Genomic DNA, 25,527 nt, shown 5'->3' with positions numbered 1-25,527 from the left:
TTACCAGCGTCACTTTCTCCTCTCGCTAGTTCCGGTGTCTGCTCTCCTGTAAGACGCGCAGAGTGCTCGTACCTGGTGCTGCCGCCACGCTCGGATCCCGGGTGTTTAAGCTTAGTCATGGCCGCCGCTCGCAGGTCCCGCTCAGACTCCCGGTGTGTCCTGCGTTTCTCCGACCGAGAACTGTGCTGAGCTTAACTTTGCTGAGAGGAACCCGCAGCCGCCCAGCATGGTAATCCCTGGGGCTCGGTGTGTGCCAGGAGAGTTGAGGGGTGTGTGCCGCTTGTGTACCTGATACATATGGTGTCACGTGGTGGGGGCTGACCAATGAGGCGCCAGTGCTGTGTACATTGCTGCGCGGTTATATTTCATAGAGTGCAAAGTGTTCAGTTACACGTTACTTGTCACCTAGGCCATAGGATTAGCTGAGAACCTGTCATGTACAGTGGTAATATAAGCTGCAGGCCCGCCTGGCATTCCCACAGGAGATCAGATGGATATGTCCATGATTTCTGTTTCTACATTCCCCTTAACAAAAGTAAGAAACGGAAATTAAATAGATCAGTTATAAATCCCATTGAAATCGATGCAACTTTCATGTCATCTGTCTTCAACTGTTAGTCATCCCTTTTTTGAAGTACTAGAAGTTATAAAAAAAAAAACTAATTTAAAACCGATAACGTCTGACCATAATAAATAATTCTTTATTTATATAGCGCACACAGATTACACAACACTGCACAGAGCTGGCCAAATTGGTCCCTGTCCCCATGGGGCTTACAATCTAAACAACCTAACAGTATGTTTTGAAGTGTGGGAGGAAACCGGAGGACCCGGAGGAAACCCACACAAACACGGAGAGAACATACAAACTTTTTGCAGATGTTGGCCTGGGTGGGACTCGAACCCAGGACTCTAGTGATGCAAGGCAGTAGTGCTACTCACTCAATGGGTTAACTTTTAGTTATTTTTTATATTGAAGTCAATGGGAATGAATAGTAAATGTCAGTTTTTACAGTTTTCTTTTTGGATCGAAAAAATTATAGAAAGACAGAAATGGTTCATAATATAGATGATGGATAGATTATAGATAAATGTGAGGTGTATAGAGAAAGACAGGCGGATAGAAATGAGAGATCAATATGTAGATGAGTAGATAGAAAAGCGAGATTGATAGGTAGAAAAGATCTCTATAGATGGCATTCTTATGAGGGATAGACAGATTTGAGGGAGGGATAGATAGATATAGAAGCTGTAGTACTGTTAACAGACACTGTCATCTGTTATGTTCAGTGGTATTATTATTTATTTACCATCCATTATCTTTATGGAATGGAGCTAAATAAACAGAAATCCTGACTGTAGTGTCAAGTTGGCCTGTCTTGTATGGGACTTGCAGAACCAGCATCTTTCTTTCCCTTCATTATTTATGTTAGACAGGCTGCCAAAAGCAAGTGTGGACGTTAAATGTGTGTCCCATAGCTTTACAATAAATTTCTGAATCAGCAATACCTTTTTAAATGGATTATTTCCCAGGAGAAGGAATACGTTTCTGGGGTTTGGCCACTGAGATCCCCAATGATCACAAGAACTGAGGTCGCCAATCACCATGGCAAAAGGAACAGCAATATACATGTGTGGCCAGCACTGAAATAACATTTTATGGGACTGAATAATGATATCTAGAAGCCAGACACGTATCTTACTTCTTCATTCATATGATAATCTCAGGACCTCTGTTCTCCAGATGACTGTGATTCCCATGTTGTGCCACCTCTGATGTAGTGGAGGGTTTAAACAGGTGTTTCACTTTTAAGATAGAGATGAGCTTTCAATATGTTAGGTCATCAATATCAAATATGTTGGGGTCTGATGCCCAGGTCCTGCTGCTCCTGGTACCTAGAGATTGGAATCAGAAGTCCGCTACACTCCCTATTTAGTGGGTGATGCTGGGACTAGGAGCTAAACTGCAGTTCCCACTGCTTGTCCTGTCTGTGTGACAGGAACGGCTGATCAGAGTGGGATCATTTGTCGACAGGTGATATAAAGTGTAAAAATAATAATTACCGTATATAAAGATTAATATTTATTAGTGTATTTATTCTCTGATTATTCCAAAGTACAGTTTACTTGCATATAACGTGATCTTGTACAAATAACTGTAGCTTATTTTTCATACATAATAAAGTGGTCCCTGTCTCTTAAGTTATAGTATTTTCTGATAACTATTTGTTCATTTACAGCACACGGTCCTCTTGAGCACCATTCTATAATTTCCAGTTCCACATTGTTTAGGAGACCTTGTGAAGATCTGATATGGTTTCTTTTGGATGATTCATACAGCACACCATTTCCTGGAACAGCGTGGCTTTGATAATAGACTAAAATCAACTTCAAAAAAACTTGCCAGTCTGTTTTTCCAGGGATTCAGTGTTGCCTCCTTGTAGGCAATTTATGATTACTATACAGGGATGATTTTTTTTTTTTTTCAGATTAGTAAACTTTAGGTTTCATTCAACTTTATAGCGGCCACTGTTTTATTTTGCAGACTAGTATTTCTGCAATGGGTTGTCCACTATGGACTGCAAACTCACCCCTTGAATTCTCCTCCTTGATTAAAAACGTTTCTCAAATATTCTCATAGGAATATTTTCATACCACTGTAGAAATAGCTTGACTTTTCTAAGATTGGGGGTCCAGAACAACCAGTTTTACCTTTTTGAATGCAGCTCTGCTCCTTATAGATGTGAACTTGCTGCTTAAGTGGTAGTTTTCCACTGTGGCCAGATACACTGGAGAATGACTGCAGTGTTCCCACACACTCTGTCCACCATTGAACTAGTTAGTAGAGGAAAGGGGGAATCTAAGAGCTGGGTAGCAGCAAAACAAAACTGATGATTCTAAGTATTCTGTAGCTGCATATTTTAATTTAAAGACCACCACCTCCACTAGCCCTTTCCATGTGAAACCATATATTTGTGAAATGCAATCATGCAGTTTCATATACTTTTAAAATCGAATCTGTTTTATACATACTTCATATTATTTATCTTTTATGTGACCACTTTTAGTGTTTGTTCAGTGTCAGTGTTTCTTCATTCATTAAGTTTTAATGTCCCTATCAGGCGGAAGGTGATGAGGATTGTTGTTCTGAAATCCTGAAGTCTGATGAAAATGGAAGACCAGGAGAAACAAATCTTCAGGTAATGTGTTCAGCTCTCTATATTTCCATTCTTAAAGAGAACCTCATGGGACAATTGGGACACAAAACACTATGGGGCTCATTTACTAAGGGTCCGAACGCCGCACTTTGTCGGGGTTCCCGAATCTTTCCGTTTTGCGACAAATTGCCCTGGGATTTTGGCGCAAGCGATCAGATTATGGCTCATTGGCGCCGGCTTTCACGCGACATAAATCGGTGGGCGTGGCCATTGGACAACCCAACGGATTCAGAAAAACTGCGGAATTTAAAAAACGATTTGTGTCGCAAGATCAAGCACTCACATGCACTGGGAAGAAGATGGTGAGCTCTGGCGGACCTCGGCGCAGCAGCGACACATGCTGGATATCTGGCGCACGACCTTAGTGAATCCCGGCAGACCCGAATCCTCGCCGGACAACGTGCAGCCGGGTCGCGACTGGACCGGGTAAGTAAATGTGCCCCTATGTTTTAGGGTTGCAAATTGCCCTGTATCATCTTGGTCAATGAGATGCTTTTTGGATTTCTGCCTTGCTTCAGTGAAGCTGATGTAGGACTGCTTCTGCAGCTACACTGAATGACTGCTTATGCAGTAATAGCTGTAGAACGGCCTTGTGCATGCGTTCCCATACCTTTCGATGGGCAAAACGTCCATCCATTTTGAATTTGATGTTTTGCTCACCGTACAGTACTCTATCTTCCCTTGTAAATATGGGCGTGCTGCACTCACCCCTCCTCCTCACCATCGCGATGCCGTATGCTCAGTTGAGCGCACGTCAGTGTGAAAGCGGCCTAACTGTTTTTCTTTTTTTGTGAATGTATTCTGTTGTGAACAGGATAGCGGACACCTTAACTGGGTTGTAAAAAGAAGGCCTTTCAATTACCATATGTTCCCATTAACCTTCCATTACACTTCCCTCATTTAAAACAGAAAAAGTAGTGCTGCAGCCTGTGTCATTTTTGCTACTAAACAACAGGCATAGGCTAAGCTCACAGCATGATTAGTTAAGTTGCTTTGTATCAGATTTATTTGCTTTTTAGCAGAATAAAGGGCATGTACCACCAGGATGAAGGACTGTATGCAAATGAGCCTGAAGGTCTCCAGGCTCCATTGGTGTTAATAAAGCCTGATCCCCTCAGGATCATTTGCATACAGTCTTTCCTCCTGGTGGTAGATGTCCTTTAAATTGACAAAGTTTATCTTTTTCCTCCTTTTTCCGTATATAGGAAGAGCTACAGATGTTTCGAGCTCGCTGGATGTCTGAACTAGCTCCAGGAGTGAGCTCTGAAGCAGAGGTTCAGTCTCGTAAAGGGGCCATAAGAGGGTCTGTTGGAAAGGCCCAGGATACCAAAGCGAAGCAAGAATGGGCTAAGGAAGAGAAGGTAGTGTGCGTTTTTTTTTTCTGCCTGATCCAGTAACTATGTTTGTATCAGACAGTAGTGGATTGTGCTGCCTCTTGTATATGCCTTAGCGTTAATATATAGGTATTTTATATAAATTCAAGAAAGTAATTTATTTGATTATGTTGCATTGCCTTTATTTTCATAAACAGGCAAAAGAACTTTTTCTTAAAGCTGCAGAAAAAGAACAAAATGGCGCACTGTATGAAGGTACCCTTTTTCTTAGCTTTTAAACTAGAATTACTTCATATAAAGCAGCCCATTACAATGGCAACTATGATAAGGACCCATCACGTGTTTACATTTCTACATTACATGTTTTGCTATTTTGAAATTGTCAACTTCTGGAGCCTGAGTTATATGGAAATGTTTTCTGTGGTGACTCTACTGCTTGAGACGTCCAATTGACTGAGGCTCCAGATCATATGTTTACCGTAAGGCTCCTATGTATGAGAATAGGTCTCTCTTTTATCCGTCATGTGCCTCCAGTTTCGTACAGATTGCTCCATTGCAACATATATGTATGAAGCTGATCTATCCTCGCCTCCACTAGAACCAGTCTACAGCACCAAATTGAACCTTTGTATTCTACATATTAACCAGAACCTTCTGATCTCTACAGCCATCAAGTTTTACCGTCGCGCTATGCAGCTCGTTCCTGACATCGAATTCAAAATTAATTACAACTGGTCTCCAGATGCTGATGGAGTGGGGAAGAACTTGTATGTACACATGTAAACAACAACTTATTTTAAACTGAAGGCCTATTTATAACTAGAATTTTTATTATTCATAATGGAGAGCATACACATCCATTTAAGTTAAACAAGTTGTTGGAGATGTGACTACTGAACAGACCACAGCTCTAAGTGGATGGCTGCAGTCTTTTCTCTTACTACCCTGGTCACTGCAGTGTGTAGTACAATGTATAGGCTAGTTGTTGCTTTTCAGCCCCATTCACTTGAAAGGGATTGAGCTATACAAAGTTACCAATGTATTTAAAAGGAACCTGTCACCAGGAGACCCATTTTTAGCACTCCTCCAGTCCCCACAGAGCATACTACATACACTGCCAAAGTGTTTTTGTATAAAAAATTGGTTTTACAGAAAAAAGGATATGTTATATTGTACCTTTCATTAGCATGTACTGTGTCACTAGGCAGTTGCCAAAAGGGAGGATTTGGAAAGGAGCAGTTTCCCCCCCACCCTTGGGGAACAGCTTCTCCATGTGACCTTTTCAAATATATGAAAACACCCATCACTGGGCTTAGCGACGCCCCCTGCTCCTCTACAGCCAATCCTGAGAGTGGGGAGTTATTCATATATTTGAAAAGGTCACATGTTACCCAAGGGTGGGGGGGGGGGGGGACTGCTCCTTTCCAGACTCTCCCTTTTGACAACTGCCTGGTCACACAGCAGATACTAATGAAAGGTACAATATAACATATCTTTTTTTCTGTAAAACCAATTTTTTATACAAAAACACTTTGGCAGTGTATGTACTATGCACTGTGGGGACTGGGGAAGAGCTAAAAATGGGTCTCCTGGTGACAGGTTCCCTTTAACACAAATGGCCTTTGCTGTGGTAGTAGTACTCACCAGACTACTATGGCCAATAGGCAGGTATGCTGGGTATTAGACCCCTGCCAAACTGCGCACCCATCCTTAGGAAAGGTGATCCGCTTCTAAAAAGCGGAAGGCAAAACAATTTTAAGAATTCTGCTAAGGCATTATCCTCCCCCACAATCCATGGGTCGCCGAATAAAACAAACATTGTAGACTTAGTCTATTTTGGTTTGATTTGCAAATCAATAGCTGCCAATAAAGTATATAGGTTTGTCAAAAACATAAAACATGTTTGCCACAATTTTGCGGTCTGTTTTTCAAAACAATTTAAAGTATAGAAAAATTGTTAGAGGAAGAAAAAATGGTCTATCACTGACAAATGCCCTTGGTAAAATTTCTAATCCAGCTTTCATAAGACTGTATAGTGTTCCTGTAGCCGCTTTCCTTCAGTACTATTGTATTCATTGCAAGACAGAGCAGTTATTTGTGTTTGGATTTATTGTGTGAACTGTACATTGTATTGGTTTTACTTTGGCTAAAAACCTTTTGGATTTGATATAGATGGGATGAATTTACTTTTCTTCCTTGCAGTATTGATGACGCTAATGATGACAGCAAGATGTCTGATCTACTATCATACTTCCAGCAGCAGCTGTCATTTCAGGAGTCTTCACTTAAATTGTGCCAGCCAGAATATGACGTCACCCAGACCCATATTTCAGGTGTGTGAAAACACAATTTTTCTCTGCATCTTGGCTGTTGGGTTAGGCTTCTTATTAAAGGGGTATTCCTATCTGGGCATTCACATTTAACTTAATTCATTTGTCATAGGTAAACATTTCTTCAATTGGATGTTATTAAAAAAAATGTTCCTGTGTAAAGATAATTTCTCATAAATGTAGCCATGTTGCCCCTTGGCTTCATCGGATACGACCACCTCACATTTTGGCAGCGGTGGCGAGATATGCGCTATTGAGCCCTGCCTGACCACATGGATTCAGCGCTCATTACCATAGGACGGCTGTGGAAACTGGAGTAACTCCTCGGACATTTAATATTCAGAAACTTTTTGTTCCCTTGTGCAATCACTCCAGCAGAGGTGGCCGTATCCAAGGACACAGTCTTGTTTCTAAGGGACCATATGACTACATTTATGAGAAATTTTCTTCACACAGGTTTACAGATTGTTTTAAATTGTGAATACTATGTTTAATCCTTTTAAGGCTTCTGATACCAGAATGCCTACAGCAAAAGTGACAAGTAGTAAGCTTGATAATACATATTAAATACATAAGCTAAATATTTTTCCCTTTTCCTCGGCTGGAGTGAGGCTTTAAATTTGTAGCCAAACAAAGGCGCTGATAATTTTAGTTCCCCAGATTGCAGGAGACTTGGGGCAGTATTTTAACACCTTAAAGGAAACTTACCATTTGATGCAGTATGAAGCAAACATACCTTGAGAATGCTGTAGCTACACTGATACAGGATCATATCTTGGTTAATCCCTGTGCTGAGTGGTTTTGCTGATAAAATAGATATAACATTATGATAATTAAGCTCTGTCCCTTCTATGGCTCCTTCGGTGCTTGTTTCCGCGCTTCTCCTAGCATGTGAGTTTTTTTCTTTGCCCCCAGCTGCTGTGTATGAGTGATCCAGCTCAGGTTGATTAGTCATGCTTGACTAACCTCCATTTGTAATTACAAGCTCAGTGTTTATCGAGGCAGCCATGCTGATCCAGCTTTCCCAAGGTCCTGAATGTTATAATAACCACTCAGCACAGGGATTAACTAGGATATGATTCTGCATTGGTGTAGCTACAGCATTCTCAGGGTTTTGTTTGCTTCATAATGCATCAAATCAAATGGTAGGTTTCATTTAAGCTCTTGGATGCCACATCCCTTTGCTATTAAAATAATGGCTGTAGATTTATAGCTTTATTAGGGCGTTGTATGTTCACATGAGAGAAGGTTAAGGTCCTCTAAAAGAAAAAAAAAAATCTGTAATTTGTCAAAGAGTTTTACAATATCAGATAGGGTTTTTGGCTGTGATCTAGGTTTTGGATCTTAATTTGTTGTAGAATTACACTTGGAAATAAATCCACCTGTTTCATATTCAAATTTGCCACTTGTCTTTTGGTAAAGAATTTTCAAACCTTTCTAAAAGGAATTGTGCCACACAAGACACTTATCCTCAGAATAGAGATACTTGTATGTTTGCTGGTGGTCCAAATGTTTGGATTCCAAGAAAACATGACCAAACATCCCTTGAAGTCCCCTGCATGGTATGAAGTGCAGGTGCACATGCTTGACCTGCCTACTGTTCATTTTTTGGGACCTCTAGTATACAGTTATATCCCCGAAGTGCCATAGAAGCAGACAAAACACTGGTTGAGTGTATGCTCCTGCCTATCCAGGGTAATGGTTATAAAGAGGAAAGTGCTTTCAGATTGAAGGTGCACTGCTCCATATCAATTGTCTTTAGTTCAGTGGTTTCTATTTATAGCATAAGATTCCTTGATACTTTCCTATAGATATAGATAGTAACTGATTACTTATGTTTTGTTTTTGTGTGTTTTTAGTGCTCCCTATGGAGGTACTGATGTATATTTTCCGCTGGGTGGTTTCCAGTGAACTTGATCTCCGTTCATTAGAGCAACTGTCCTTGGTCTGCAAGGGCTTTTATATTTGTGCAAGGTACCATTACAGGCCTGCAAAACTATTTATTTTTGTTGAATAAAAATAATCCTTATTTATCATAAAATATGCATTCTTCACTTAGCATTACTAGTTTGAATGATTTGGAACTGAAAACAAAAGCATTAGCCATATTCTTATTCGTTATCAGTTGTGTAAGTTTATATATTACAAGAGTTAGTTTCTTTCTTGGCATTAATTATCTGTGTTGTCTCAAACTGCTTAAACATTAACAGGGCTATAGCATAGAAAAACATGGCTGTGCCATACATGTGTCTAGTTCTAGCTTAAAGAAGACAGCCACGTTTTGTAATCATCTATAACCCTTTGGAAGTTACTCATATTGGAATACAATAAACATTCATGTGGTGCAAACAAATGGCCGTAAAGATATATATTTAATTTTATTCAAACACGACAACAAAATAGTGAGACTCAAACAATATTAAATCAATTAAAAATGTGCTACAATCCAGCACAGTGCACCCTATTGGGTAAAGGAACCAAGATCCCCAGCCCCGGTGGAGACCCAGGCAATACTCCCCCCCCCCCCCCCCCCCCCCTCACAACCAACCCTACACTGCCAGTACAAAGCAAATGAATGTAGAGATGGACAAAAAAGAGTAAATGCATACAATACCTCAATGTGAAAGAATAAATAAAAGGTAAGTAAGCCTGTAACGAAAAAGTAAAGATGCAGGCAGATAGAGGGAGGGTGGGTCCGGTGGGGTTTAGAAACCCCACGCGTTACATATCCGTGACTTCCTCAAGGTTAATGATCACAGTAGGGTCTGTCCTGCTTATATAGCAACGAATACCAAATTTACCTTAATGGCAGGTGATGAGCACTCGAAGTCAGGGTAGTCATGTAAGCAAAACAACCTCTGAACCGGAAATAAAATTATGCACAGGCACAATACAGATTGTGTCGCACGGGAATAGCAGTATGCGCAGGCGAAGTAAACAAATTGTGCCGCACGTAATTCCTGGTATTGTCAGAAGGGGCACAAAGACATAATTATTGAGAGAAGTAAAAAAGAGTATCATAGTCAACGAAATGTAACTTCTTAATGAGACAACATTTATATGTCAAAATACTATCCTTGCTCTTTCCCTATTATATCCAATGAAAAGGTATACATAGAACTACATAAACAGTCATTATTCCAGCATCATCAGAGAAATTCCCAGAATGTAATTTGCTGATGGGGCAGCCGAGAAGCAAAATCAAAACCAAAGAGGTCAGGTGTTCAGGTAAGTACACTAAAAGTAAGCCAACTAAAAATGTATAGCATAAATGCAGTGTGACTGAATAAGGAGAATAGACATAAAAAAGGTCCAAAGAGACGAAGAATGAAAAGAAAAAGAAGAAAAAAGGGGGAAAGAAAGAGAAAAGAGAGTTATATGTTATAACTTAATCACCTTTAGTCACGCTATACACTTTTCATTACCATTATGTAAATTATTCTTCTTATTTTGTGATCTTTACTTATCTCACCGTCTGAGCCGTTCTGCATATACATATGTGTATCGAACAATACAGTATTGACATGGCATTTTTGGCGCCTGTGCATACTATTGCGGACACGTGAATATGTTCTGTCGCAGTTCTCTGCTCATGTGTAGCGGATTGTCCCCGCTTTTGCCGCATGCGCCATAATTTTACATCGGGAATTACGTGCAACACAATTTTTTACTGCGCCTGTGCATACTGCTATTCCTGTGCAACACAATTTGTATTGTGCCCTTGCATACTTTTATTTCCAGTTCAGAGGTTGTTTTGCTTACATGACTACACAGACTTCGAGTGCTCATCACCTGCCATAAAGGTAAATTTGGTATCTGTTGCTATATGAGCAGGACAGACCCTCCTGTAATCATTACCCCTGAGAAAGTCATGGATACGTGACGTAACGTGTGGGGTTTCTCGCCCCCATCCCATCCTCCCTCCTATCTGCCTGTATCTTTACTTATTCGTTACAGTCTTACTTACCATTTATTTATTCTTCCACATTGAGGTATTGTATGCATTTACTCTTTTTTTTTTCTTGTCCATCTCTACATTTTATTTTTTTGCTTTGTACTGGCAGTGTAGGGTTGGTTGTAGGGGGGGGGGAGGGTGTGGTCGCCTGGGTCTCCCCCGGGGCTTGGGACCTCGGTCCCTTTACCCAATATGGGGGCCCTGTGCTGGATTGTAGCATATTTTAATTGATTTCATATTGTTTGTGTCTCACTATTTTGCTGTCCATGTTTGACTAAAATGAAATCTATCATTACGGCCATTCGTTTGCACCGCTTTTTCTTGCATGTTTATAGTATTGTTTGCTGCAATTAGCCCAGGAATATATCTAATTATTGCTGTGCTGTCCCTCTGCTTTTGGTCCTCATATTGGAATACAATGTCAATTGTTACCGGAACAAAAAAACATCAATCTCTGTCTATATGAATAAGAGCAGTAAATATCAGAATGACTTGATGATCTGTCATTACTTATAACAATGTAGGACTAGACATATAATGGCATGGCAGATAAATATGGATGGACATCTCCACAGACTGACATTGGAAGGGAAGCAAGAATCAGTCTAAATCTGTTAGTAGAATTGACTAAATTGGGTATTACATATCCTGCAACAGTAGTTTAATGATGGATTTTGAGGGTGATAATTTGGGGAGCATTTGATCATTATTAGCTACATGCAGTGCTATCCATAGTGGATATACCTGGGCACACAACCTCTTTGATGGGTCATGACAGTCTGTCCTCGATTAATTAAAACAACCTACTTGTTTTTGAGATTAGGGTTTTTGCCCAACTTTAGGCTGATATACGTGGTCACCATTAGATCTCTAGTTTTAGCTTTCCACTTAGCAGCTGTCATGTAGGTGCTTGGCAATAAACAGCACCAAAATAGAAAGAAGGTAGAGAGGTTACTACTATGGCACAGGAGCTCTGGTGGTGTACACCTTTACCTTGAGACTGTTTTCAAAAATGTCATCAAAACTGCCTTGTCTTCCTATAAAGATATAAAAAATGCTAAAATAAATTAAATGAGAACTAGTCATACATGTGAAGAGGATGTAGTTGTTCAGAATGACTATTGTTTTACATTGTCTAGATCAACTCAAGTAGTAGCATTTGTGTTATAACAGATGTTAAGAAGACATATATGCAGGCGGCTCCATTTGTGGTGAAATGGCTGCATTTTAGGTCAAGCTCTCGCTTCATTGGGAACGCTAAGTCCGGCTGGCCAACTTCGCTTATATTAGCTGATTCAATAATTTTCAAACATATTTCATTTCCTACAAACTACGCCTTGCTAAAAAAAAATTTTTTAATGCAGGGATCCAGAAATTTGGCGTTTAGCGTGCTTGAAAGTCTGGGGGCGAAGCTGTGTGAAAGTGGTACCTTTCATCACATGGAGGCAGATGTTTCTGGAAAGGCCACGTGTCCGTTTTGATGGTGTGTTTTTTAACCTTTTGTGTCTGTGTGTGTATAGCTAGATGGATATATAATATTTATTATTTATTTTGCCTTTTGTCTTATTTATTATGTTTTTCTAGGTGTGTATATTAGCAGGACCACATACATCCGCCAGGGAGAGCAGTCTCTGGATGGATTTTATCGGGCTTGGCATCAAGTAGAATATTACAGGTAGTTTTCCAATTACTACTCCAGGTTCATTAATGTTTTCTTCCATAAACATATAAAACCGCTATCTTGTTTTTGTGTCCCATTTCTGCCATCCATGTTTTGTTAAAATTTTTCTTATAGGTACATGAGATTTTTTCCTGATGGGCAAATTATTATGCTCACCACACCAGAGGAGCCCCAAACAATTGTACCTCGCTTAAGGACAAAAAATTCACGGTACGTTTTAGACTTCATCTAAGATGCTTAAAATTTGTAAATATTTGAGGAAATATACATGACCAAAAGACGTTAATAAGGAAATACTTTTCTGACTAGAAATTTGCCATTGCAGGGAAAATGTAATTTATGACAACCATACAAAGTAACAAGTGTAAGTGACCAAGTAATATATAGACTGCTAGACTTATGGGATCTACACATACTGTTATTCTGTATTGGACTACTATCTACCTGTGATCTACAGGTGCGTAAAAGAAGGCTCCCTTTGTTGCCACAGTAAACATTTGAATTTTATTTTCTTTTTAGGACTCAAAATTCGTTTGACAATTCTTGACCACTTTTCCCCAGACAAATTACTTTAAAAGGAACCTGTTACCAGGGACAATGGCGTTCCAAATATGACTTTCTGCTTTCTCCAAGCAAATGCATTTCAATATAATTGTGTTATAACTTATCTTTCACCCTGACAGAATCCTTTGTGCAGTCTTTGTCCTCGGACTTCACAAAGGATTCTCTCAGGGTGCAGGGCAAGTTATAACAGTTATATTATAATGCAAATGCTTAGAGATGGCAGAAAGGCATATTTGTAATGCAGCTATAATGGGCTTCTGTAACATAAGCGAACCTGTGACCAGGAATGTCATTTTTAGCTGGTGACCGGTTCCAATAGCCTATGCTATCCTGATTTTAAAAATAACTTTATCAGCATTGTAAATCATTTCAGTAGTTTATAAAACTTTATTTCAAAGCTGCCTGTGTGCCAGTGGCGGTCTCCATATGCATTCTTTTTCCATCCCCTGCCTTCTCAATGCACATGACAGGGGAAGGAGCTGGATGAGATGGCTACACAGAGCTTGCCAAATCAGTCCCTGTCCCCAATGTATTTTATATGTTTGTTTAAGGAACTGCGCCTAAAACCACACCAAAACTAAATGCAGTTCTTTATGATGTGACTAACATTCTGTTACTATTGATCATTGCTAATTACCAAACAGAACTTGTTTTACCTCTAAAGCATTAAAAAGAGGATTTTTAATTATGTGGGCGAGTGTTGTGAATGTCTTTCTAATATACTTTATTGAGAAATTCTGCTTAGGCCATGTGCTTGCCCGGAACGGATCCCAGGTGAGCACAAGGCCAGGAGGTGTTGGGAGGGGTGAACACTCTTCACTCCTCCTCCCTCCATAGGCAGATGAGCGGCCACCAAACTCGGAGACTGTGCAGGGACACGTTGCATGCACACCACACAGTCTCCAGGAGCTATAGAGGTCTATGGAGGCCGTGATCTGGTCTCAAATCATGCGGCCGGATCATGGCCCCCTTAGGGGCCGTATGAATAAGCCCTTGGTTTGTAAAGAAGCAGGCTGAGTATTGCAACTTAGTATCGGCTTTATCTCTCTTTTGATAAAGCAGATACTATTCCAGGCAGACTAGTGTCTCCTTCTCTCTGTTTACACAGCTGTGAGCAGTGAGGTTTTTCTGCTCTCTCCCTGGCTTTAATCTTCTATGAGCATTACTTTTACACAGTTTCACTCTTAAATTATTTCTCTCCTTGTCTTTTACTTTCACTTTGATAAGGAAAGGATCTAACTGATCTATGCAGAAAATAGAACACTATAGACAGGGAGAGAGCAGAAAGGGTTCGTTCACACACACTATACAGGTTGGAATAGTGTTCACAAAGCACACAATGGGGCAGATTTACTTACCCGGTCCATTCGCGATCCAGCGGTGCGTTCTCTGCGGTGGATTCGGGTCTGGCCGGGATTCATTAAGGAAGTTCCTCCGACGCTGGCGCTGCTGTGCTGAAGAGCAACGGAAAGCACTCAAGTTCACTGGCCTATTCCTAGTGAAGGTAAGTGCAAGCTCCGTGACACTTTTCTTTTTTTAAACGCGGCGGTTTTTCCGAATCTGTTGGGTTTTCGTTCGGCCACGCCCCCCACAATCCGATCGCGTGCGCCAAAATCCCGAGGCAATTCGGGGAAAACGGTGCAAATCGGAAATATTCGGGTAACACGTCGGGAAACCGCGAATCGGGTCCTTAGTAAATGACCCCCAATATCCTCAATCACCTCAAATAGCAGTTTCCCTATGTCTTGAAACCTTTAAAACAGAAAGTGTTAACAAGTTATTGCTGTAACTTTTCTCAAGGTTTTTTTTTCCCTTTTTCTACAGAACTGATGCAATGTTGCTCGGCCATTACCGCCTGTCACAAGATACAGATAACCAAACCAAAGTTTTTGCAGTAATAACCAACAAGGAGGAGGTATGTATCACTATCTTTTGGCTACTAGAATTATTTTTATGCAGTTTAACTCCTTAGTGACCGAGCTCATTTGCGCCATGATGACCAAGGCCTAATTTTCAAAACCAGCATGTGTCACCTTTATCCGGTAATCACTTTAGAAGGCTTTAACTTACCCAAGTGTGTTTAAGTTTGTTTTTCCTTCACATTTTGTACTTCAAGTTAGTGGGAAATTTTGGTTGATATATTTTGCATTTATTTATGAAAAAGGGGGAATTGGGTAAACATTTTTGAAAAAATTAGCTATTTTCAAACTTCAAAATGTTCTGTTTTTCAAACTGAAAGTCTTACTACCCATACTAACTTTTACCATACCTCAGCTTTGTGTTGGTGTCATTTTAGATGTGTCCTTTTGTTTTATGACAAATCTAGAAAGATCAAAAATCGAACAGCATTCTCTGAAATTTTAAGAAAATTTTAGAATCAATTATTTTAGGGACCATTTCATTTCTATAGAGGTTTTGGAATCGCACCACGCCACCCCGTTCTATTAACTTCACCCCTCAAACTTTTCAAGCAGGTAGGAAGCTTGTTAACCCTTTATGTATTTTACAGAAATTCAAACAAAACATTCAACAAAATGGATTGATTTGGAATTCACAAATATTTATCATTAAAACATTCATTTAACAACAAATACGGTGAAGCACACCTGCGGCACAGGGGCCCGGGAAAAGATAGGACATGTCCTATCTTTTCCCGTGTTACGGCGCGGTGCGCCATTGGTTCCTATGGAGAGGGGCGAGGGTGAGCAGCGCTCGCCTCCTCCTCTTCTCTCTGCGTGCTGCCGTGTGCCCACCGTGCTACGGTACGGCAGGCAACGGCAGTGTAGCCTAAGAGGACACCTCATATGTGGATGTAACCCGCTGTCTGGGCAAATAGAAAAGCGCAGAAGGAAAGGAACCATTGAGATTTTGTAGGATAGTTTTCTTGTGCCATGACGTGTTTGTAGAGCCCCCAGGGCCACATTCACATGTGGCATTTTGGTTTGGAAACCCTATCCAAAGGCTCCACCTGTGATCACATGTTGAGGTAACTGCACAAAAACAATGGACCTAATTGTCACGGCAGGGATTAGACTCAGGGAATTATTTCATAAAACTGCCTTTGGGCAGTCAAAATTGACCCATATCCGGACAAGTGAAAGAAATATATAAAACTAAAACATCACTTTTATTAGAGATTCTTAAAAGAGGTTGCACTATGTTGCAAACTATTTATGGCATATACCAATAGATGCACAGGACAAACAGTGGATTAAAAGCACAGTGTGAACTAGGTCATGGGCAGTTGCAGATAGTTAGTGCTACAAAGTGCGAGATAGCGGACACAAGACAGGGTCTGAAGCCACCTATATTAATTACTGTAGGTCCACTATTGGCCAAATAGCGTGGACTGTCCTATGCAGTATTGTCTGCTAGGGTAATATGAATCATTTATATGGATTAGAGCCCTAGAATATCAATCTAGACCATGGATAAAGATCTTAGCTGTGCTGCCCCAGCAGGGGCCGCTATGGTAGCAGGCTGCATTGTTATAAATACTACATGGGGATCCTAGTCCTATAATTAGAAATGTAGTTAGAAATAATGGACTGGAAGGTCTAGGGTTGATGCTATCTTTCCCTATCTCAACTGAGGATGTTATATTTGTTGTCTCTGCCTGACAATGACTATGCCACACTGCAAATTAAAATTTCTCAGACATTAGCCCCCCGACATGTTTCACCAGTACAACTGGCTTCATCAGGGGTTTGGGCTAAATGCTGAGGTAGGACGCGAAGGTAAACGTGAAGGAAAAGCAGTGTTGCCAAAATATGTGATCACGAGTGGAGCCTTTGGATTATGTTTCCAAACGCAACCAAAATGCCATGTGTGAGCGTGGCCTCAGGTAGCACAAACCTTTATCCCAGAGAATTTGTAAACCTTTTTAATCATGTGTTATAGGGGGGATATTTACCCCTTTGTGCTGATGGACTTTTCCATTTTACTCTGTTTATCGCTCCCCACTTCAATCAATAACTTCTTTTTTAATTTTCCGTGTACATAGCTGTGTGAGGGTTTGTTTTCTGTGTAACAAATTTTACTTCCTAGTGATGGTATTTCATATTCCATGCCCTGTACTGGGAAGTGGAAATATAATTTAAAATCCGGTAATTTTGACAAGAACCCGCATTTGCACCATTTTCTTGTGGGCTCTGTTTTTAAGTCTTTCACTGTACACTCCAAATACCATCTCTTTATATATTCTTTGGTTCGGTACAAACACAGGGATACCAAATGTATAAAGGTTTTATTAAAACTTTTTGTACCCCACAAAAAATTAATTAACCGTAGGCCTAGCCTAAGACCCCTTAGTGACCGACGGAGAAATCTGTATGGGTGGTCACTAGGGGGTTAAAAATTAGAATACAGAAAGAAAGGACAGAATCATTAGACATTTGAAAAGTCAACTTCTTCAGAATAAGTTATTTGCTCCACTGTGTATTCTTGTCATTATTACACATATTGCTCACTTATTTGTTGTAAAATGTATATCACTGTTTAGTTTCAGCACCAGAGGCAGCTAAAAACAGTTGATCAGTGGGGGCTCCAGATTGATGAGCTGTCTTCATGATCGGGTCCAAAAAAAATCTCCCACGCCCAGACATTCCTATTAACAACATCTGGCCGTATATGTATGATGATGCAAGAAGGCACTAGCTGTTAATGAAAGGCAATGGCTCAGGTGTTTCACCGGTTCCATGAAAAGCAGATGTCCAATCAAGCGGCCACCCACCATTATGAATTGTGTTTTTACTGCTGCATCAATACATATTTGTACCTGTTTGACCGCTCATACACTGATCTAGGACCCAGTGTTTGCTTCTGGCAGGAGCTATGCATGTGAATGGGCAGCTGGCAATAATACGTTTGTATTGCAGTTTCTTTTACTGATCAAGAAATCGGGTTGGTTGTTCAAGTCATTTAGTGGAAATTTATTGAAGGAGCTAAAAAACTAAACTAAAAACATAAACTTGCTCAAACCTTCCTTTTTATTATATAACAAAATGCTATACAGAAATAAAACTATTCGAAGTGGTAAAAAGGACCATGGAATGAGAAATGTTGCATCCTTAAAAGTCCATAGAGAGAAGCCAAGTCATTATTTTACCTATATGGTAAATAATAAGCAATGATGATAAGTAATGATGATTCTTGGTTTAGGTTTAAAGGGGTTTGCCCATGAAAGAAAGTTCTCAAATTATAACCCCCTAGTGATGTTTACACAATAAAGATTATTTTTAACCCCCTTACTTTACCATTTTACTAAGTTTTATTGCTGTTTTAACTCCTATCACTGTGAAGGTTAGTGTAAAATTCCAGTGTGGGCGGAGACTCTCTAAGCAGACACCTTATGATCCCTGTATGCTGACAATGTGGTTAGATCATCAGAGTACAGGTTTAGCTACACTTGCATTTAGCTTCTGAACATTCTATTAGTATCTGACACATAAAAAAAGATAGATAATATCCATGAGATGGATACAACACACAATAAAATTCAGCAATAACACACATAGTGAGCTCTGCTATATGCCTCCTTCCCCTGCTATAAATATCTTATCTTGCCCTTTAGCTTGTAGAGTAAGTCTGTTCAGGCTGCTTGCTGGCAGGAAGTGTCTGTGTGAGCCAGTCTTGTAATGGAGAGGGTGTCGAGATCACACTGCGTGGAGCAGACAGCAGAAGCTATTCATGAGAAGAATCTGTTCTGCCAAACCATAAAAATCTGAAGATTTACAGTCTGATCCCGAGGCAACTGAAAATGCATACACCTATACAGAATCATATCTGTGAAATTCTGTATTTTTGTTCATAACATTGAATTAGAGAATGTTTTACTTTGTTATCCTGAGTAGATTTAAGAATCTTGTCTTTGTGGGAATACCCATTTAAGTGATGCAAGATGATCACAATTTCTACCAAATTCTGGAGTTCCTGGCAGAGATGAGACATTGATCACATACTTTTAAAGGGAAATATTTCTTAAATTAATAAAACCCTTTAAGGCCTAAACTGGCTGCATCTTTGTAGACACAAATGGTGATGTCCCGTACTAGCACCTGGATAAGACTATTGTAGAAATGTAATTTTGCCATATATGGTTGTACGTTGCTATCAATTGTAGAAATGTTTGATAGATGTCTTGATATGTTAATTATGAACTCTTATGTTTTACATTGCATTCTGCAAAGAAATCGGCAGATTACCAAAAGTATCGCTATTTCCGCCGAGCCCCAGCGCAGGAGACGGATCGCAGCTTTCATGTTGGACTTCAGCTATGCTCATCTGGCCGTTACAGGTTTAACAAGCTGGTTTGGATTCACCATTCTTGTCAAATTACCTACAAGTGAGTTTAATTTAAAAAAATTCTTTATGGTGGCTACCCTTTACTAACTGCCACCAGCCATTTATCCAAGGCAGGGAAAGGTTCACAATGATATCCTTCAGTAATATGCAGCTAAATAACTTTGGATGCTGTATCCATGACTTGTAAGTAGTCACAATTGTGGCACATCAGTTTAAGCGATTGCAGCTATGGGCAATCTTGACTAATTGATGTCTCATAGACCAGATACATGATCAGAACTCTGTCTGACCACTGGAAACCTCACCTGCTAAACTACTACTTATGTTTCTACAACTTTGGTGCTGAGTGATGTAAAAGTCTTAAAGTATTGTGCAATTATAGCAATCATCGTCATTTTTTACAAGTAGTGTAGCAAATTCGCCCTTTAAAGTATTATGCACAAATGTACATACATTTTGTATTGAATGCAGCCCAGTCTGTGAACTTAGGGGTGAGGGACCTTATTGAAACCTTTGGAAAGGCTGAACAGAGGGTACCTGTTGGTGCGCCTCACTTTTTCAAGCCATGTCCACTAATTTGTGAGAATTGAGTCAGATGGGTACCCTTACCCTCTGTTGTATTGGTGGTCACATGACTGCAAAGATTTGGTAACTTTTTTTTCTCAGAGAGAGATAAGCCTAGTTAAAATTCCCTCACTCCCTATCTGCGTTTCTAACCAGCAGTAACCTTGTGTGCATAAGGCGATTACAATAGAACAGTGATGGCGAACCTTTTAGAGACCGAGTGCCCAAACTCCAAACCAAAGTCCATGTAATCATCGCAAAGTGCCAACATGTCTATTTAGCCTAAAATCACACCATACCACTCTATAAGGGACATATAATACTGCTACATGATGACCATTACCAGTACAACAAGATAAATACCACCATACTGATAATGAACAGACCACCATAGAAAGACCAACATCAGCAATTATATCACAAAGCAGGAGCAAATACAGCGGGGAACACTACCCCCATCCAGCGAGGAACACTACCCCCATCCAGCGAGGAACACTACCCCCATCCAGCGAGGAACACTACCCCCATCCAGCGAGGATCACTACCCCCATCCAGCGAGGATCACTACCCCCATCCAGCGAGGAACACTACCCCCATCCAGCGAGGAACACTACCCCCATCCAGCGAGGGACACTACCCCCATCCAGCGAGGGACACTACCCCCATCCAGAGAGGAACACTACCCCCATCCAGAGAGGAACACTACCCCCATCCAGAGAGGAACACTACCCCCATCCAGAGAGGAACACTACCCCCATCCAGAGAGGAACACTACCCCCATCCAGAGAGGAACACTACCCCCATCCAGAGAGGAACACTACCCCCATCCAGAGAGGAACACTACCCCCATCCAGAGAGGAACACTACCCCCATCCAGAGAGGAACACTACCCCCATCCAGAGAGGAACACTACCCCCATCCAGAGAGGAACACTACCCCCATCCAGAGAGGAACACTACCCCCATCCAGAGAGGAACACTACCCCCATCCAGTGAGGAGCACTACCCCCATCCAGTGAGGAGCACTACCCCCATCCAGTGAGGAGCACTACCCCCATCCAGTGAGGAGCACTACCCCCATCCAGTGAGGAACACTACCCCCATCCAGAGAGGATCACTACCCCCATCCAGGGGCAATATGAAGGATTTTTGAATTCGGGAGGGTGTGTGTAGGGTAATCTGTATGTTGTAGGGTGGGTGCACTGAACAGCAAATCTACATGGAATCAGGCAGGTGAATTTACCATCAAATCACCACATGACACATGTCTGTGGCCACACACACATACATATATACATATATATACTGCTCTTGGTCTGGAGCTCTGGGCACCTGTGCCATGCTGTCAGTGAGGGCAGTATAGCGCACCCCAGGGTCACTGGCAGCATGGCACAGTGACAGGAGCACTGGACCAGGGGCAGTATACATGTGGCCACAGACATGTGTCATACAGGGCAGTTTGGGACACTAAACAATAAGCACCTACAGTTGTTCAGTGTCCCAAAGCTGCCTGCCTGCTGCCTGTGTAATACACACAGAGCAGCTCCTGCCCTCCTGCTGCACTTCTGTACTCACTGTGCACCGGCTGCGTGCTCCGGCAGTTCTCTCTCTTCTCCTCATGTTCCCGGGCTGAAGGGGGAGGGGGAGGGGGTGGAGGGGCGGGCACAGACCTGCTGCTGTGTCTCTAGGCAGCATTAATGAGCACAGAGCAGGTCTGATGCAGCCGTCAGTGAAAGAGATCACTGGAGCTCTCGGCGATCGGCAGCTTTTCCTGCCTGCCGGGAGTTCTAATGATTTATATATGGACAGCAGGGGAGATGGTCCGCGTGCCCACAGAGAGGGCTCGGCGTGCCCTCTCTGGCACGCGTGCCATAGGTTCGCCACCACTGCAATAGAATATAGAAAACTCTTTCATCCACTACTGAAAATATTTGATGATACAGCTTATTGATACTCTGCAAAGAGCATGTCAGGAAAACTCTCCCTGCTGTAAAGTATATCACCAAATGCTGTTACTGGAGCTCAGGTAGCTTCATAATCATGGTCAGAAAATAGTTAAAATTCTGCAATCCAAAAATAAACATTACAGATAAGTTAAATATTTGGTCATTCATTCCCTTTTAATTACAGTAGGTATTTTTAGGGCAGTGATGGGCAACCTTTTGAGCTTGGTGTGTCAAAATTCACCAAAAAACCGAGCATAACTTTAGAAAAAAAACCCCTAATTTTGCGATATTTAGAGTTTAAATAACAAATATGTATAATTATTTATGCCATCACATGGTCCCAATAATGAAAAAGCAAAAATTTTATAGTCTACAAAAGGGGCCAATGAGAAAACTAAATTCCTGGCAGCTGCAGGGCGCTCCTTCCCTTCTGCGACACGCTGTTCCCTTATAAAACAAGTATTGGCCACATGTGGGGGTTCTCTGTACTTGGGAGAAATTGCATAACAAATTGTAAGATGGGTTTTCTCTTTTTATCATTTGGAAATGTGTACATTTTAGGCTAAATGAACGTATAACCAACACAATTTTACCCCCTTCTCTAAAGCATTGCACATTAACCCCCTCTGTCTAACGCCCTTAGACAGAGACAGGACTGGCAGTGCTCAATTCCTCAATTAAGATCCCCCCCAAAAAATAACAAAAAAACAGTGTACCTTTTAACTAGTTTTAAGGACATTTGTGTCCTGAGAAGTGCCCCCCCCCCCCCCCCATAGCAGTGTACATCACATCCCAGCCCGGCAGAGCTCAACTCAATAAATTAACTTACCTAACTGGCACAGGCTCCAACTATGCCTCGGACCTACGTTACTCCTCTTCAGGTCGCTTCAGCTCCTGTGTAGAAGATGTTCCCACTTCTCCACGCTCCACTCTGATGTCATTGCGCGGCCTCCGCAGAGCAGGACAGGAAGACAGGAGCAGCAGCTGCGATCTCTGACTGAGATACAGCCGCTCGCTGCAGAGCACATCACCAGCCGGACCGGCCACAGACATCCCAGATCAGTCCGCCCCTGCACTACAGCATGGTGGGTGCCGTGTCACTGAAAATGGCTATGCGTGTCAGTGCTGACACGCATGTCATAGGTTCGTCATCACTGTTTTAGGGGAATATGTATTGCATTTGGATGAGCACGGATTTCTCTTGTTGTGATCAGTAAGTGACTTTGGATTACTAAATCTCTGAACACTTCTCTTGCAGGTCCACTGGTGAGACGGCTGTCACAGCATTTGACATTGACAAAATGTACGCACCGCTGTTCTTTGCTCGTGTGAAGAGTTTTACTGCTGTATCTGAGAGACCTCTGTAAAGTCTTTCTTCTTATTTCATGCATGATATTTTACTGAGTGCAAAGTAATGGATCACTAGGCATCCAGTTATCTGGGAAATTCTCATGCAGATAAATTGGGAACTTGTTTTAGGGAAATGAAGGGTTGTGTTGCTTTTGTAAGCTTGAATTTTAAATTTAAAGATGCATTTTTACAAGATATTGATATCATTTATCTTAATTCCATGCTTCTTAGACTCTTGGCAGGAATATAGAATTTTTGGAATGATACATCTATTTTTTCCCTCTGGGACAATGACTTCTCCAGAAGATATGCCATAAATGCCTAATAGATATTTCTGGGACCTGCATTTATCTTGAGGACCGGGGTTCTCTCACTTACAGTCTTACAGCTTCACTGTCTTGAATGAATTAGGCCACACAGTAGTGAATTGTAGTCATGTACATCTCTTCAGTCACAGTAGCCACAAGATAGTCTCCTGTTCTCTAGATAGATGCAGGTCCCATAGCTGAGACATGTATGTCATATTTACAGGATATGTTATTAGTGGGCCAGAAGAGGATCTCCTTTTTAATGATTGATTTCTGATCCTCTTAGGAGTTGACATAGTCTTCTAATTTTACTACAAAAAAATAAACTGGAATGATAAACTGCAGCAATTATAGCTGAAGCTGTAACTAACAGTTCAGTGCTCTTCAGAGATGACATCTTCTAGCATGTGTGCTGGGGTATTACCTGCACAGAGATGACATCATAGTTGGTATAGTAAAAAAGAAAAAGGAAGTACTCGCAGAAAAACAGCAGTTTTGTGGATTCCACCCTTGTTTTTCAGATTTAAAATCCACTTAATGTCCACATTTTCTTGATTCATGTTTTTTTACTTTAAGACTGCTGAGATCCACTACCTTTTGAACTTGCCTGAGCTGTATAAAGCTGTCCATATGTAGTTCTGTATGTACTTGACAGCTCAATTTTCTGCAACAGTCGGACACTTTGGTTGCGAAAGAGAAATGAAATATGCACATGCCAAAGTGCTGTCTGAACAGAAGCAGTCTCGTATATATGGACCAGTACAAGTAATACAGTGCTTGACTGTCCAGTTGGCGTGAAAAGTCTAGTTCATGTGCCCTCCATTCTGCTCTAGGCTGCATTTATTGAGGTAAGTTCACCGACTGCTGTTCATTAGGAAATCTTGTATTACATTTCCACTTGTGATTATGTATGTCAAACAGAAAAAATACATGTCCTATGAGCAAGTGATGTGTAAGCAGGAACATAGAGGATCATTTTATGCAATGTTGGACTTTTATTTTTCCTATAAATGTAGACATGTTTTCATGATATTTGTGGCTTAAAACTGGGAATAACCTGTTCTGAATATCCAGAAAACGTGATACTTCCACCTACTTGTTGTTTTTTGATTCTCGATTTGATGCCAATCAAGCAAAAACAAGAAATACATGAGGTAGAGTGATAATTTTCAAACATTGAAGGGCTGGAGCTTTCACTTGCCTGTAGCAGAGGTTCTTAAACACAGAGACCTGCCTTAATTTTAAGTCTGGGTCGCTTGGCTTCTGTAAATAGTGCTACAAATGTAAGGAGATGTGATTATATCATTTTGCAGATTCTTTGTATGTAAATATGATTTGAGAATCTGTGATGCAACAAGATACATAAATTTCTCATAGCCGAGGCGTCAACACATGTTTCTTTGTAACAAGATCTTATATATCAGGTATGTAATACATTGCATTGTGGTGATGTTGCTTCTTGGGAGTGGATCCATGTATGAAACCCTTGTGTCATTTTGCAGGAAATATGATTGTACTTGTTGTACACATGTAATTGTCTCTTTTGTTTTGAAATTATTTTATAATATGAGAACGGAGATTCTAATAAAAATTGTGTGAATGAGCTCTTTAAAGGTTTGATAATGCAACGCTCCAAACTAGAGCTGGGCAACAGTTTTTGTTTGGCATGTAATCCAAGCAAGCTTGTCATGCTGACCAGGCAAATTATTATTATTGAAATGTGCTTGGACTGTCAATTCTACAATAAATGTTATCCTTTCAAAACCAATATTTTATGTTTGCTAACCAATATTAGATTTTGTGGTCATTTTATTCAGTGTGCTTGAGCTATGGGGAGCTGATAAGTTTTCTTCTTCAAAGCTGGAAGCTTTCCTCCCAAATGTTTTATTGGAAGAAATTGTAGTGTGGGCACTGTACATACAGTGTACTACGCGGACTGTTGGGTCACTATAACAGCCATCAGACTAGTTTACAG

General features: G+C 40.8%; 1 protein-coding gene across 1 annotated transcript; it reads left to right on the top strand.

Annotated features, from left to right (window-relative positions):
• The first annotated feature begins 5 nt into the window (after window positions 1-5).
• On the top strand, window positions 6-25,320 carry FBXO9 (F-box protein 9). Its single transcript, XM_072142299.1, has 13 exons — window positions 6-229; window positions 3,123-3,200; window positions 4,424-4,579; window positions 4,750-4,807; window positions 5,220-5,319; window positions 6,755-6,885; window positions 8,742-8,856; window positions 12,202-12,320; window positions 12,422-12,512; window positions 12,633-12,728; window positions 14,907-14,997; window positions 19,271-19,425; window positions 23,153-25,320. Exons 1-13 carry the CDS (start codon window positions 227-229, stop codon window positions 23,259-23,261), a joined length of 1,302 nt encoding a protein of 433 aa, XP_071998400.1. The 5' UTR covers window positions 6-226; the 3' UTR covers window positions 23,262-25,320.
• Window positions 25,321-25,527: the final 207 nt, after the last annotated feature.

Source organism: Engystomops pustulosus, chromosome 3 (genome assembly GCF_040894005.1).
Source record: "Engystomops pustulosus chromosome 3, aEngPut4.maternal, whole genome shotgun sequence".
Taxonomy (NCBI): Eukaryota; Metazoa; Chordata; class Amphibia; order Anura; family Leptodactylidae; genus Engystomops; species Engystomops pustulosus.
This window is presented reverse-complemented; position numbering and strand designations above follow the sequence as displayed.

Coding starts and splice junctions, on each gene's coding strand:
- FBXO9 (XM_072142299.1), top strand. Junction 4,808..5,219: donor AAATGGCGCACTGTATGAAG/GTACCCTTTTTC, acceptor TGATCTCTACAG/CCATCAAGTTTTACCGTCGC. Junction 5,320..6,754: donor GATGGAGTGGGGAAGAACTT/GTATGTACACAT, acceptor TCTTCCTTGCAG/TATTGATGACGCTAATGATG.